The sequence below is a fragment of the Protopterus annectens genome, chromosome 7.part1 (genome assembly GCF_019279795.1).
Source record: "Protopterus annectens isolate FY-2018-M chromosome 7.part1, PAN1.0, whole genome shotgun sequence".
Taxonomy (NCBI): domain Eukaryota; kingdom Metazoa; phylum Chordata; order Ceratodontiformes; family Protopteridae; genus Protopterus; species Protopterus annectens.
The window spans coordinates 505,384,277-505,396,776 of NC_056740.1; the positions used below are offsets into that span (position 1 = coordinate 505,384,277).

At 39.1% G+C, this 12,500-nt stretch overlaps 1 protein-coding gene across 1 annotated transcript in view; it reads right to left on the reverse strand.

Annotated features, from left to right (window-relative positions):
- WDR72 (WD repeat domain 72) overlaps positions 1-12,500 on the reverse strand; it is a 2,139,079-nt gene that overhangs the window by 1,880,690 nt on the left and 245,889 nt on the right. The window contains exon 3 of the mRNA XM_044078940.1: positions 44-150. Coding sequence (XP_043934875.1) covers positions 44-150 — 107 coding nt within the window. The remainder of the gene's footprint in view (positions 1-43; positions 151-12,500) is intronic.

Sequence of the window (12,500 nt, forward strand, 5' to 3'; positions counted from 1 at the left end):
AATGTGCTGTTTTTTTTGGAAATGATGATTGCTTTTAACTTACCCATTTTCTGTAGCACTGACAATATAGGGCTGTTTGTCAAAGTCTCGAGCTTTGGACAAGCAGGTTATAGAAGAAGAATGACCAAATAGAAGTGTTCTCGGTGAGATCTAGGAAAACACAACATTATTTTGTAACGTTAAACAGCATTTCTTAAAGAGAGTTACACAATATTTACTTTAGTTTTCTTAAATTAACTGTTTAACAACTCACATACACATCCTTGCCAAGTAAGTGCAGAATTTTCCATTTTCCATAATTCAGAAGGAAGGCAAAAATATTCAGTTTATCAACGGTAATTAATGAATCCTTCAATATGCTTTTGAGAAAATGGTTCTTGGCTAAAAGAAATTGTCTGTACTACGACCTTCTTTACCATTATTCTTTGTACTCATCCTTAGATTAGTTCATTTATTACCTTTTTACATATTTTGACTGAGTTAGCTAGTACTTGATGGAATCCTTTGAACAGGGGATCTGAAGATAAAATCTTCATTTCATAACATCATGCAGTCTAAAGATGTAATAAAACATGTTAAGAGCTACAGACAAAAAAGGATATTGAGGGTGAGAGTGCTAGAAAGTCAAGCAAGGAACTCTCAAATAGGTTCTGCACTCATTTTATTAATCAGGATATCTCAATTTTGTTAAAACCAAGTAAAATATCGCATACAATTCTGTGCCTCAGACACAATATGTTATAAAAATGAAGATAAGAATAGCCTTAAAGATAATTGCAGTTCTTATAGTGACTACTTGCCTGTACCAAATAATTGTATTACCCGAAACACTGCAAAAAAATAAGGGTGACTGTCATACCTCTCAACTTCCCAACACCATACATCTGGATGGGTCTATATCAGAATAGCGAAGAGGTCTTTAATCAAATGCCTCTTCGCCGACACATAAACAGTGAACACACTAAAGCGCGACTGCTCAGAACACCGATTTCTTTCCTTGGGAAAGAAATCCATAGCACTAACTAACACACACACTTTCAAGCATTACAAATAGCCCCCCCATGCCCCCCATACCCGTAACTTGATATACCAACTCTGAGATTGCACTACAGTGGGGAAAGGGGCAAACACATGGGGAAGGCCAAGCGATTTCTTTCCTAGGGAAAGAAATCGCTGTTCTGAGCATTCGCGCTTTAGTGCGTTTGCTGTTTATGTGTCAAAGAAGAGGCGTTCAATTAAATGCCTCTTCACTATTCTGATATAGACCCCATCTTGACAAAACTTCTAATAATGGGGGAACAAAGACCCAAAAATAGGGGGCATATTTTAAATATTGCTCTTATAAACTTAGAATGTTGTTAGAATAACAGGTTTTGTGTTAGCTTGCATTTTCTGAAGAATATGAAGTCTGAAACTGAAATGTATGCCATTATTTAGTGACTTCAAGCCTATGTAGTTTGCAAGAAAAACACAAATTTTAAGAGGAGCAGACCAAAAATATGAGGCAAAAATCTGGACATTCTGTAGAAATCTGGACAGCTGAGATGTATGGTGACTCCAGACATTTAAAGACTGTAACTGGAATCCTTGGAAGTGTGGAACATTTTTCAATGCTGCTTAGGGGATAAACATTCAAGTTCCAAAAGTGTGGCACCTGTATTTTCCCTTACTCTTAATTACACTGACATCAATGTTATTACCTGTAAGTAAGGGGTTTGGGTGGAACAGTTATTCACATCTAGCAATTGCTTCCCAAAAAATATTTTAATAACTGTTAAATTTTGAAATTTTCTGGTAGCTGGTAGAATTGCATGGATGTTTGAAGTGTCAGGACTTGCAACTCTGAATTCCTGCAGTTTCAGAATGGAGTCTTGTAGGGGATGGCCATCCTTAGTAAAGGCAAAGATTTGACGTTTGATACATCTCATTTGCACTATAGAAGATCTATAATAAAGTTATTAGGGAATGCAAAGTTCCATCCTAAATAACAAACCCTTTCATTGGACTGCATTACTTACCATTATGTATACTCAGTGCTGAGTTGAGATGCAGGAAATAAATTAAATGACTGGCATCAATAAATGCAAACTGTATCTCAAATAAGTCTTGGTAAGTTTCCAGCACCAGATCATGACTGAGATAAACCTTTTTAAAATGATAATAATAGTAATTACACTTTTTAGTCACTGTTGGTATAAGCTCTGCTACAACTATTGTTCACTTATTTTCCAAACTCTGAAATAGGTTTTTACTCAGAAAATTAAAGATAATTTCCATGGCAATGATTTTTTGCATGGATAGTGTGGCAGCAGGAACTGAAAGGTATATCCAGTTTGGTGTAGTAGATTTAGATATGTGCAGATTAGTTAATCTTTAAACAACACAAAATGTGAACATCTTGAATGCAGTGCCCCCTTTGACTTTCACCTTTGGCTATAAAACTTAAAGGAGGAGCAAAATTACTTAACAGCCCCCAAGCAGCTGGGTAAAATCTTGCATTATCAATACCACATTTGTAAAGATGCTTTGGGGAGCATTGTACCTAGATGAGATGAAACAGAGGGAAAAAAAGAAGGTACTGCATTTTATAATAACAGAATTAAGTTCATATAACTATTAACTGAGTGTTATTTTAAGTTATCGAGGGAGATACTACATCAATATTTTCAGGAAGTGTGATGCGATATAAAAGGCTGAAGGCCTGGAAACTTACACAGTCCTTACATGTACAGAGTGGATTCTTGCTGCATTCCATCTAGCTTTTTTAGAGTGGGGGGGGGTCATCTTCTCTAAAATAATAAACATTGACTGCAAATATTCCATTAGTGTGTCATTTAAAGTTCAGTAATCATCTTGAAAATTAATAAAATGAAACAATAAAGTTATGATCCTGATATTCTCCCCCTGTAATGCACAAAGGCTAACACTGCAATGCTCCATGTAGAACAAAATTGACTCAACATTTGAACAATTCTATGTTTTATACTCGAGGATTATGACATTATTGAACTTGTATAATAAAGAAACATCACATACATGTACAGATTTAGTAACATTTGTATGTTTGTGAAGGATTCTATAAGTCATAAAGTCAAAAGTTTGCTTTGTTAAACCTGTACTAAGCTGTCAAAGACTGTCATGCAGTTTTGGTACAAATAAGTACCATGCTGACCACAAAGGGGCAAACACGCTAGTCAGCAGCCCCTATGAGCTGTTCCATTCCATACTTCTGCAGTAGCCATGCCAATTACTCCATTCATGGCTATGTGCACTATTAATGATGGTGATATAAGCATGTATAACACATGGATGGATTTCTCACATTACTAAGTGCATCGCTGCCTGTCAGGTGCCATGATCCATCAAGTCACTCAAGCACTCCAGTCACTTAGCCGCAAGCACCGGTATGACTCCGTCATAGTACATGTGGGGGTGAATGACTTGAGATATACCTCACTGGACTATATGAAGAGAGACATGACTAAGATCTCAGATTATGTGTCACAGAGAGGTGTACGCACAGCCTTAAGCAGCATTCTCTCTTCTACAAGGATGATGCCACAATACAAAAAAAAATTATTGACTTTAATAATTGACTTAGCTTCTGGTGTCATTCCAAGGGGATCCAATATCTGTCACTCTGGAAAGATATGGTCGACAGGCCATGCTGCTTTGCCAGAGATGGTCTGCACCTACCTCCTCTAGGCTTTTGGATACTGGAAAAGACATTAGCCACCCCTATTGTGCCTTTTTTAGGAAGTGTCAAAACTAACAACCTCCCAACATAACAAAATCCTCTGTATATAAACTGAAGGTACTGCTGCTTAATGCTAGGAGACTAAACAAAAAAATGCTCTCCCTGGAAGCACGCCTCACTTTGAAGATGCGGATGTCTGTGCAGTCACCAAGACATAGTTCAGAGGTGAAGAAAGTACCCTAGCCATGCAGGGCTACAATGCCTTCCATACATTCAGACCACAAACTGAGTGTGAAAAAACAAAGGAGGAGGTGTCTCCATCTTCATTAAGGATAAGTACACCTCAAGACTAATCAAACAGTATTACTCTCTTGAGCTACACCATGCCCAATTAACTATAGGCAAAGCCTCATATCACATCATCATCACTATAGGTCTACCACCACAAAACAGGAAAAGCATATCGCATACCTGGACTTACTGGAGTCACTTGCCATACAGCCCAACACCTTTCTCATGGGTGATTTTAATTATCATACCATTGACTGGGAAACATATGTGACCACAAACATGTTAACTCAGAGGTTATTGGAATATGTGAATGCAAATGCTTTGGAACAGCTTATCAGCACACCCACAAGAGGCTCATATGTCCTAGACACAGTGCTCACTGACATGGGAGAGCATTACAGCCCCCTGTGTGATGTCCCTTGTAAAATTGGACCATAAATCAGTTTTATTCGATGTAATTATAAGACCATATACCTCATCAAGCTCAAAAATGCTTAAGAATTTTTTAAAGACAAATTACCTCTGACTAAGTAATGGGATAAGAAGTTTCAAAGCATCCTCAAACATAGACAACATGGACTCCTGTGCTGAGGTGTGCACAGATGTCATGTATAACCACTTAAGCAGTTGTATAGATTCTGCTGTACCTGATCGGACTAAAACCATGTGTTGCCAAAAAAATAAGTCACCCTAATGGACCTCTAGTATAAAAAAGCTATACAACAAGAGAAAGAAACCAATGTCCAAGAACAAGAGGGAATGAGCTTAGTAGAGGAAGAAAATCCTCTCTAGCTTAAACAAACAAATTAGAGATCTTGTCAAGTACTCCAAAGTTAATTATAGCCTCCCTAGCTAAGGATAATCACAAGGCCTTCTTTAACTACATTCAAAATCTAAAAGGGAATACCCAGCTATGTGCTGAACTGGTTGTGGATGGCATCACCTATACTTAACTGGGGGTAATAGCCAACCTGCCAGCTGAAGAATTTGGAGCAAACTTCACACTCGTCCCCTCCACTCATCCCCCAAGGTATACCTGCCATCATTCCTCAGCCTATTATTTCAAGAGAGCAGGTCACCTTGGTACTTTCCAAGGCCAGCAAGACAGCATCAGTGGGGCAAGAAAACATCCCAGGTTGCCTTATAAATAACTTAATACATGACCTAGCAGACCATCTTGGAGCCCTGTTTTACCACAGTCTGTGAACTAGCTATGTTTTGGCAGAATGGAGGACAGTAGCTGTAATCCCTCTGCACAAAGGGGGATCATCAACCAACCCTGGGAAATATAGGCCCATGAACTTTACTAGCCTCATCTGCAAGGTCATGGAAAGAATCATTATGGACCTTATTAAAAAGGACATAGGTAATCTCCAAACTCTGGACACAACCCATTTCAGATTTGTTAAAGGTACATCATGCCTGTTAAACATGGTTGACTTTTTCCAGAAAGTCACCAAGTCCCTGGATGAGAGAAAGACATTGCATACTGCCGAACTTGACCTATCCAAGCCATTTGAGACAATTTCCCACTCAAGCATTATAGAGAAACTCTCCCAATTGGGAATAAATCCCTCCATTATCAGATGGGTAGCCAACTGGGTCACCGACAGAACACATTCGGTCAAAGTGGTGACTTCACCTCTAGCAAAAGATACATCACCAGTGGTGTACCACAGGGTTCTGTGCTGGGCTCCTTACTGTTTGGAATTTATTTCTCATATGTCCATGCAAACTTGGAATTCACTGATGACTGCAAATTGAGACCAATCATTGAGTCCCCCAATGATGTCAATATACTGCAGACAGAACTAACATAGGCAAATTATTGGTGCTAAAGCCATGGATTAAAGCTAAATACAAAAGAAAATGCATTACTATACTCTTTGGAAAAGCTGACATCCCTACTAATTACATTATAGCCAACACCCCCTCCAAGTGTAGACCCAGTGGTATGTGATCTGGGTACTCAAGTCTATAGCAATCTGAGATTTGACCACCTCATATCTACAGTAGTAAGGAAATCCTGCTATGTGGCACATGTTATTAGTAAAGGAACTGCAATTAGATCTAAGGATGTCATATTTCCATTATATTCAGCCCTCATCAGACCTATAATTGAGTACAATGTTCCTCTCCAGACACTTGCAACAATCAGAGAGACCATGAAGGTTTCTCACCAAGGAATTACAGGGTACACAAAGAAAGTCTTACACAGAAAGACTGAAAGCCCTGTCACTGTATTCTGTCACCTAAAGGTTGCTAAGTGGTGACCTGTGCCTGGCTTACAGGGAAGTCTCTGACCAGTCCCTAATGGAAATGCTACACATTGGTAAATAAAACTACAGGAGTGGCAATCATCCAGGGATCTTAAGCTTGCCATTGACATGAACATGTCATGCTGGAGAGATTGATACATCTCCCAGAGACTGCCATTTCTGTGGAACAATCTTCCAATTCACATGAAACAGAGCCCCTCTCTGACCGTCTTCAAGCACAACCTAGATCAATGGATGGGTGACAGCAAATTCATTCCTGTGGTGGTGTCCATGACCTTCATGGACAGAGGAAGTCAATAATAACTGTCATAGACCCGTATTTCTGTGAAACACACTCACCTAACCACTGACAGCCGTGGCAACTCAGGATAAATATGGCTAGGCTTGTAAGGGGTCTAGGGCCATTAGCCTAGTAACCTGCTATGAATCTATGAAGCTATAGCTATGCACATGATTAATGATGGAGATAAAACTAAACTTTAACCCACTCACATTCATCTCATCCCTCAAAGAATGTAACAGGAATCCTCTAAAGTACCTCAGTCTTGATGATCAGCAGTTGAATTTTATAATACTACCTTCCTGAGCATCCTTAATTACCATGCTCCCATAAGACTTTCTAGAACCAAAGCACAACCCTCCCCATGGCTACAGAAAACCAGGAAGTCAGAAATGAAAAACAGGGATAATGCCTGGGAGCACTGGCACAAAACCAAAACCCCTCAACTAAACAGAAATTCCTAGAACTACATAATAGAGTCAAAAAGCTAATAAAACAGGACAAAGTCCAAAACTACCAGTCTGCCCTAGACTCTTCCAAACACAGCCCCAAACAATTCCGGTCCTCCATAAACTCCATCCTCCACCCAGGTAAAGTCAGTACCCCTCCTCCTAACATCCCTCACTCCTCCGAAAATATTGCTACCTCATTCAACACACACTTCATACAAACCATATTATCACTAGCTAAACAACACAACCCCCTCCCCTCCAACCCACACCTTCAACTAGTAATTTACCCACTGCCTTCTCTTTTTCTCCTGTACCTACCTCCAACATAAAAAAAAACTCTTAACTAAACTTAAGCCCACCAAATTAGCAGCAGACAACCTCCCAAGTGAATACCTACAAATCGCAGCTGATGCTCTGGCCTATCCAGTATCCATCTTGATTAACCGATCTCTGTCAAAAAGTTACGTTCCCACACTGTGGAAAGTATCACATATAATTCCCCTCCACAAAGGCGGCCACTCCACAGAACTAACCAATTACCGTCCCATAGCTACTCTCTCTCCACTCTCCAAAATACTAGTGATGTATATAATTTCAGCTCTCGGACTACCTCCTTACTAACAACCTTCTTTTCCAGTACTCAGCATGGTTTCCGACCAAACCATAGCACCACCACTGCCTTACTCTCCTTTACTAACACTATCCTTCAGCATAAAAACAATGGCTATCTCTCCTCTGCTACTTTCCTAGACCTATCTATAGCATTTGACATGGTCCCACACAAACAACTCATCTCTGTCCTCAGTAACCTATCCTTCTCTCAATCAGTCACCAACTGGTTTCAGAGTTACCTGTCTGACCACCAACAATCCGTTGTATGGTAGAATGACATATCTCCCCAACTACCTGTCTCCATATCGGTTCCTCAAGGATCCATCCTTGGACCCCTACTCTTCTCTGTGTTCACCAATAATCTAGCCTCTGCCACCAAACATGGCACACTCATACAATATGCAGATGACTCAACCATCATCTGCTCAGCCCATTCCCTACCCAAACTGCAAAAAGTCACACAGGAAGCCTTTTCCTCTGTTGAAACTTGGTTATCCGATGCCCAATTAATACTAAACACAAACAAAACTAAACTACTCATCTTCCAACCCACCAAACATACTCAAAACAACTCTCACTTTAACATCACAGCAAAAAACAACACCACTATATACCCAACTAAACACACCAAATTTTTAGGAGTAGAAATAGACGATAAACTAAAATTTGACATTCACATATCCATGACCATAAAAAAAGTCCACAAAAAACTAAGAGTGTTACACAGAAATAAGCAACTTCTCACCAAAGCAGCAAAGATTTCAATAGCAAATTCCCACCTTATCTCCACCCTACTTTATGCCTCTCCGATATATACCAACCTAAGGCAATGCGATCTAAACAAGCTAGAGACCTGCTACAACAAAATCGCAAAATTCGCCACAGTGGCAACCAACGATAGTCACCACTGTCTCTCATTTGGTGAACTGGGTTGGCTTGAACTCCCTCACCTCCTTCAATGGTATCAACTCTCATTCACCCACAGACTAGTAAACCATCCACTAAATGTCCCATCCCTCCAGAATCTACTCCATCTCTATTGCACCATCAGACCACTAAGATCCAGCAACAAAAATCACTTGCAGATCATTAAAGCCAATAACTCTGCTGGTGAAGCACTATTCTCTTGTGCCATAGCCAAATTATGGAACTCCCTCCCACCCACAATTACCTCTGTACCATCATGCACCCACTTCAAAACTTTACTAAAAGTGCACCTAAAAACATGCTGGCTATGCCCTTGCAGCTCCCACTCTAATATCACCCACCCCATCCAACCACTACCTTTCTTTCCACCCCACTAACTACCTTGATTATAGCAAGCTCAGATGCTCATAAGCCAGTACTTATTATTCAGCAGGAACTTCTTATTGTAACATTTGTTAATGTCTGTTATGTACTGCACAGATAAAGATTCTAGTTGTCTACTGATGCACTATGTTCCTCATCTGTAAATATGTTTGTAATTAATTGCTATGTTAGATTGTTAATCACTATGTAATCCAATGTAACTACAGTCTGTTTATTTTAACTGTGGAGCTTTTCTCCCTGGGCCTCCGCTGAAAATGGACCTACGTCCAGTTGGACACTCCCGGCCAACAAATGTTAATAAATAAATACATAAATAAATAAATATAAGCATGCATAGGACATGGATGGATTTCTCATTGGTGATGTCACACACTAAGTGCAGTTCATCCATTTATGCCAGTCTGCCCACTACAAATAGAGCACGTATTTTTATGCTGATTGCAGCTGTTGGCCAGATACACTGCTGATGTCCATAGCTAAAAATCTGTTTTAGAAGGTTACAGGTGTGTTTATGTTATAATGTAGCATTCTTAGTAAAACAGCCTGCTTCTGCAGTGCATATGAGTTTGATTGTTCTAGCATGTGTTCTTCAGTAAGTGTGCGTGCCCATATTTTACTGAAAACATGCATACCATACTGACACTGATCTTGCTTCCCTGGTGTCACAGACAGTTTCAGTGTGACTTAAGGAAGTCATTAACTTTATGGCAGCTGTGGAGGAAACTCTGTCTAGCAAACTCTTTGTTACATTCATTGCTTTGATCGTTGTCCATATAGCTCCACATGCATTACACCCCACTGCCCCACTTACATATCGATGAGAATATTAATGTATTTTTATAAGTAGTTGCTAGGTATGCAATCCTTGAGACCGTTGAAGAGCATGTCTACATTTCCCAATTGCCCAAGAGTACTGTCTGGTTAAGTAACTTGTTCAAAGTCACATAGTAATCAAATGGAGGCTGAGGAAATCAAACCCTGGACTATAGGAAGCAGTTTGATAACGGTGCATACCTTTAATCATCTGCATTAAGTGACAGACTCAAAATCTGCCTTAGCAGGGGGACCCAGATTGGAAATTAGGACCTCTTCACCTGTAGTCATTTGCTCTACCTCTGAGCTATACTACCATGGATTTGACATGGGGTGGGTTTGGCATAACACCTAAGAGCTCCACCTCATAAACACATGGCACAGGATTTTGATTCTGACCTTGGGATATTGCCTAGGCTTAAAATGACCCTTCAGAGTAGTTAGCATAGTATTTACTCATGAACCTGTGGACCTATGAACAAAAACCTCCTACCCCTAGGGCATCCAAACATAAACTGGGATATTTATTTGCTTATTTATTTATTTATCCTTTGTTTACTCGATTAGTCTCAATAGGTTAACAGACCCTTTTTCAAGGGAGATCCTGGGTGATATTTATACTGACTGGGGAAATCTGTTGAGGGCACTGAGGAAATTCCACTGCTATTTTTAATAAGTACCCATGCTACCAGCAACTTAGGCAAACAGGACCTCAGTTTAATGTCTTATCCACAGGATGACCCACTCAGTAGTGCAACACTCCATAATGCTGCACTGCCGGGTCAGTAATGTAAAATTAAGCAAATCACCTGGGGTAGAAATAGAACTCCAATGCAATAAGATGGAACTCTAAACACGAAACAAAATGTTTGTCACCTTTTTTTTTTTTTTTTATGGAAAAAGAACCCACGGCTTTCCGATTTTCCAGCACTAAAGTCAAGGCATGTTACCTGCTGAGCCATTTCTCATTAGGAATTGCTCTCTCTAACACAAATGTTGCTGCTTATTTTATGTTTTTTATTTATTTACATTTGTTTACAGGAAAAGTCTGACAGGGTCATACAAATGCCTCTTTCATTGGAGGCCAGGGATAAAAGCAAAGGAATGTTTAAGAAAACAAAAGGACATTGTGTATTAAGCAATTTTAGGCAGCACAATGATCACAGAATAGCAATTAAGCTAAGCACAACGAAATGTGGTTTATAACAACAAAGTACAATGTAAAGTGGAATATAAAAAATATACATATAGAAAAAACTAATAGGCAGTAGAAAGTATAAAGAAAGGGAGTAGTCTGAGGTTATATCAGTATGAAAATGCACATCTATAGTAATGAGTTGGCAGACTATAAACATAAGGAAAGACTGGTAATACAGATGAAGATTAATGATGTACAGATATGGTCAAATGAAGTGATAATGTGAGGTGTGATGTGTATGTGTGAAAAGTCTGTTGCAAGAAATAAGGGCTTTCACACAGCTGCAAATGAGAAATGTTGTGTTTTAGGAGAAGAGATTTAGTGTTTATACAGAGGGAGTTTAGAAATTCAAGTCAGAGGAGATCCTTTATATAAAGTTGTATACAATGTTTGAAGTGAGTGAGATATAGAAGAAAAGAACTCTAGCATTGCCAACTGAAGGGACATATATGAAGTTTCAGCTATATAGAGGAGGGAACATTGTTAACTGGGACTGGAAAAGCAAGGGCAGAACCTGGAGTTATGGAGCTAGAATTGGATACTTTCTTGAAACTAAGTTTAAATTTTCTGAGAGCTGATATGATCTGGTTCCAGAGTTTGGATACATGTTTTGAGTGCAGACGGCCACAACATGCATGCTTTATGCCCTGTTCTAGTTTGTCTTTAGAGTAGTATTCTCTATACATGACTTAAAGAATTATAGCCTTTTTATTAGGCAGCAGTGATCTCTGAGGTCACTGGGGGCCTCCCTGGTGTTGGGTAACCCTCAATCACAGCAAGTTATCTTATTTTGATATTTTGTTTGTCAAACCAATAAATGCTACTTACATACATTTGTCTGAGTAATAATAACACTTAGGATGAAGAATCCTGCAGATTGGTACCACTTTTTTTAAATTCAAAGATAAGAATCCTACAGATTGGTACCACTTTTTTATAATTCAAAGATATCTGGTTTTCATAACTCCATGTTGTCAAATAACATGCTGCATAATTTATTTAAATGTTTTGCCACAGATACAGTGCCCTTGAGTTAGTTAAATCCTGTTGGTAGGCTGCAGGAGGCCCTCTAATCATCCTTAATTGTGGTGGAGCCCTGTAAAAGTTGCTGCTGGTTGGGGAAAATGAGGACAGAAAAAAAAGATTATTCATTCACTGATTACATTCCTTATTCTAAACAGTTTCATAATATGACCCTCTTAGGATAAAGCCATTAACCAGCAAATGAATATGGGTGAGGTAAGCACAGGAGACTGACATCCCAGAGTGACTCATCTCAGTGCTTACCTGGAACTATAAGAAGAACAGGTGCTCTTCAAGGATCGTTTCTCTTTCAAGGATTTTTATAAATACTGACAAGCATACCATATACTTTAACTCAATTCTTTGGTCAAAAATTCTGGGCAAAGTCAAAACTAATGTCAGAATAAAGGCTGAAAATCAGGGACACTTAATATATTATACTATTTCACTTTAAAGGGTAGTGGAATAACACATTTTGCATCAACATGCAGTTCTTTGGACAAGAGGAAGCTGATTGTAATGTTGAATGATTTGCAATATGTAA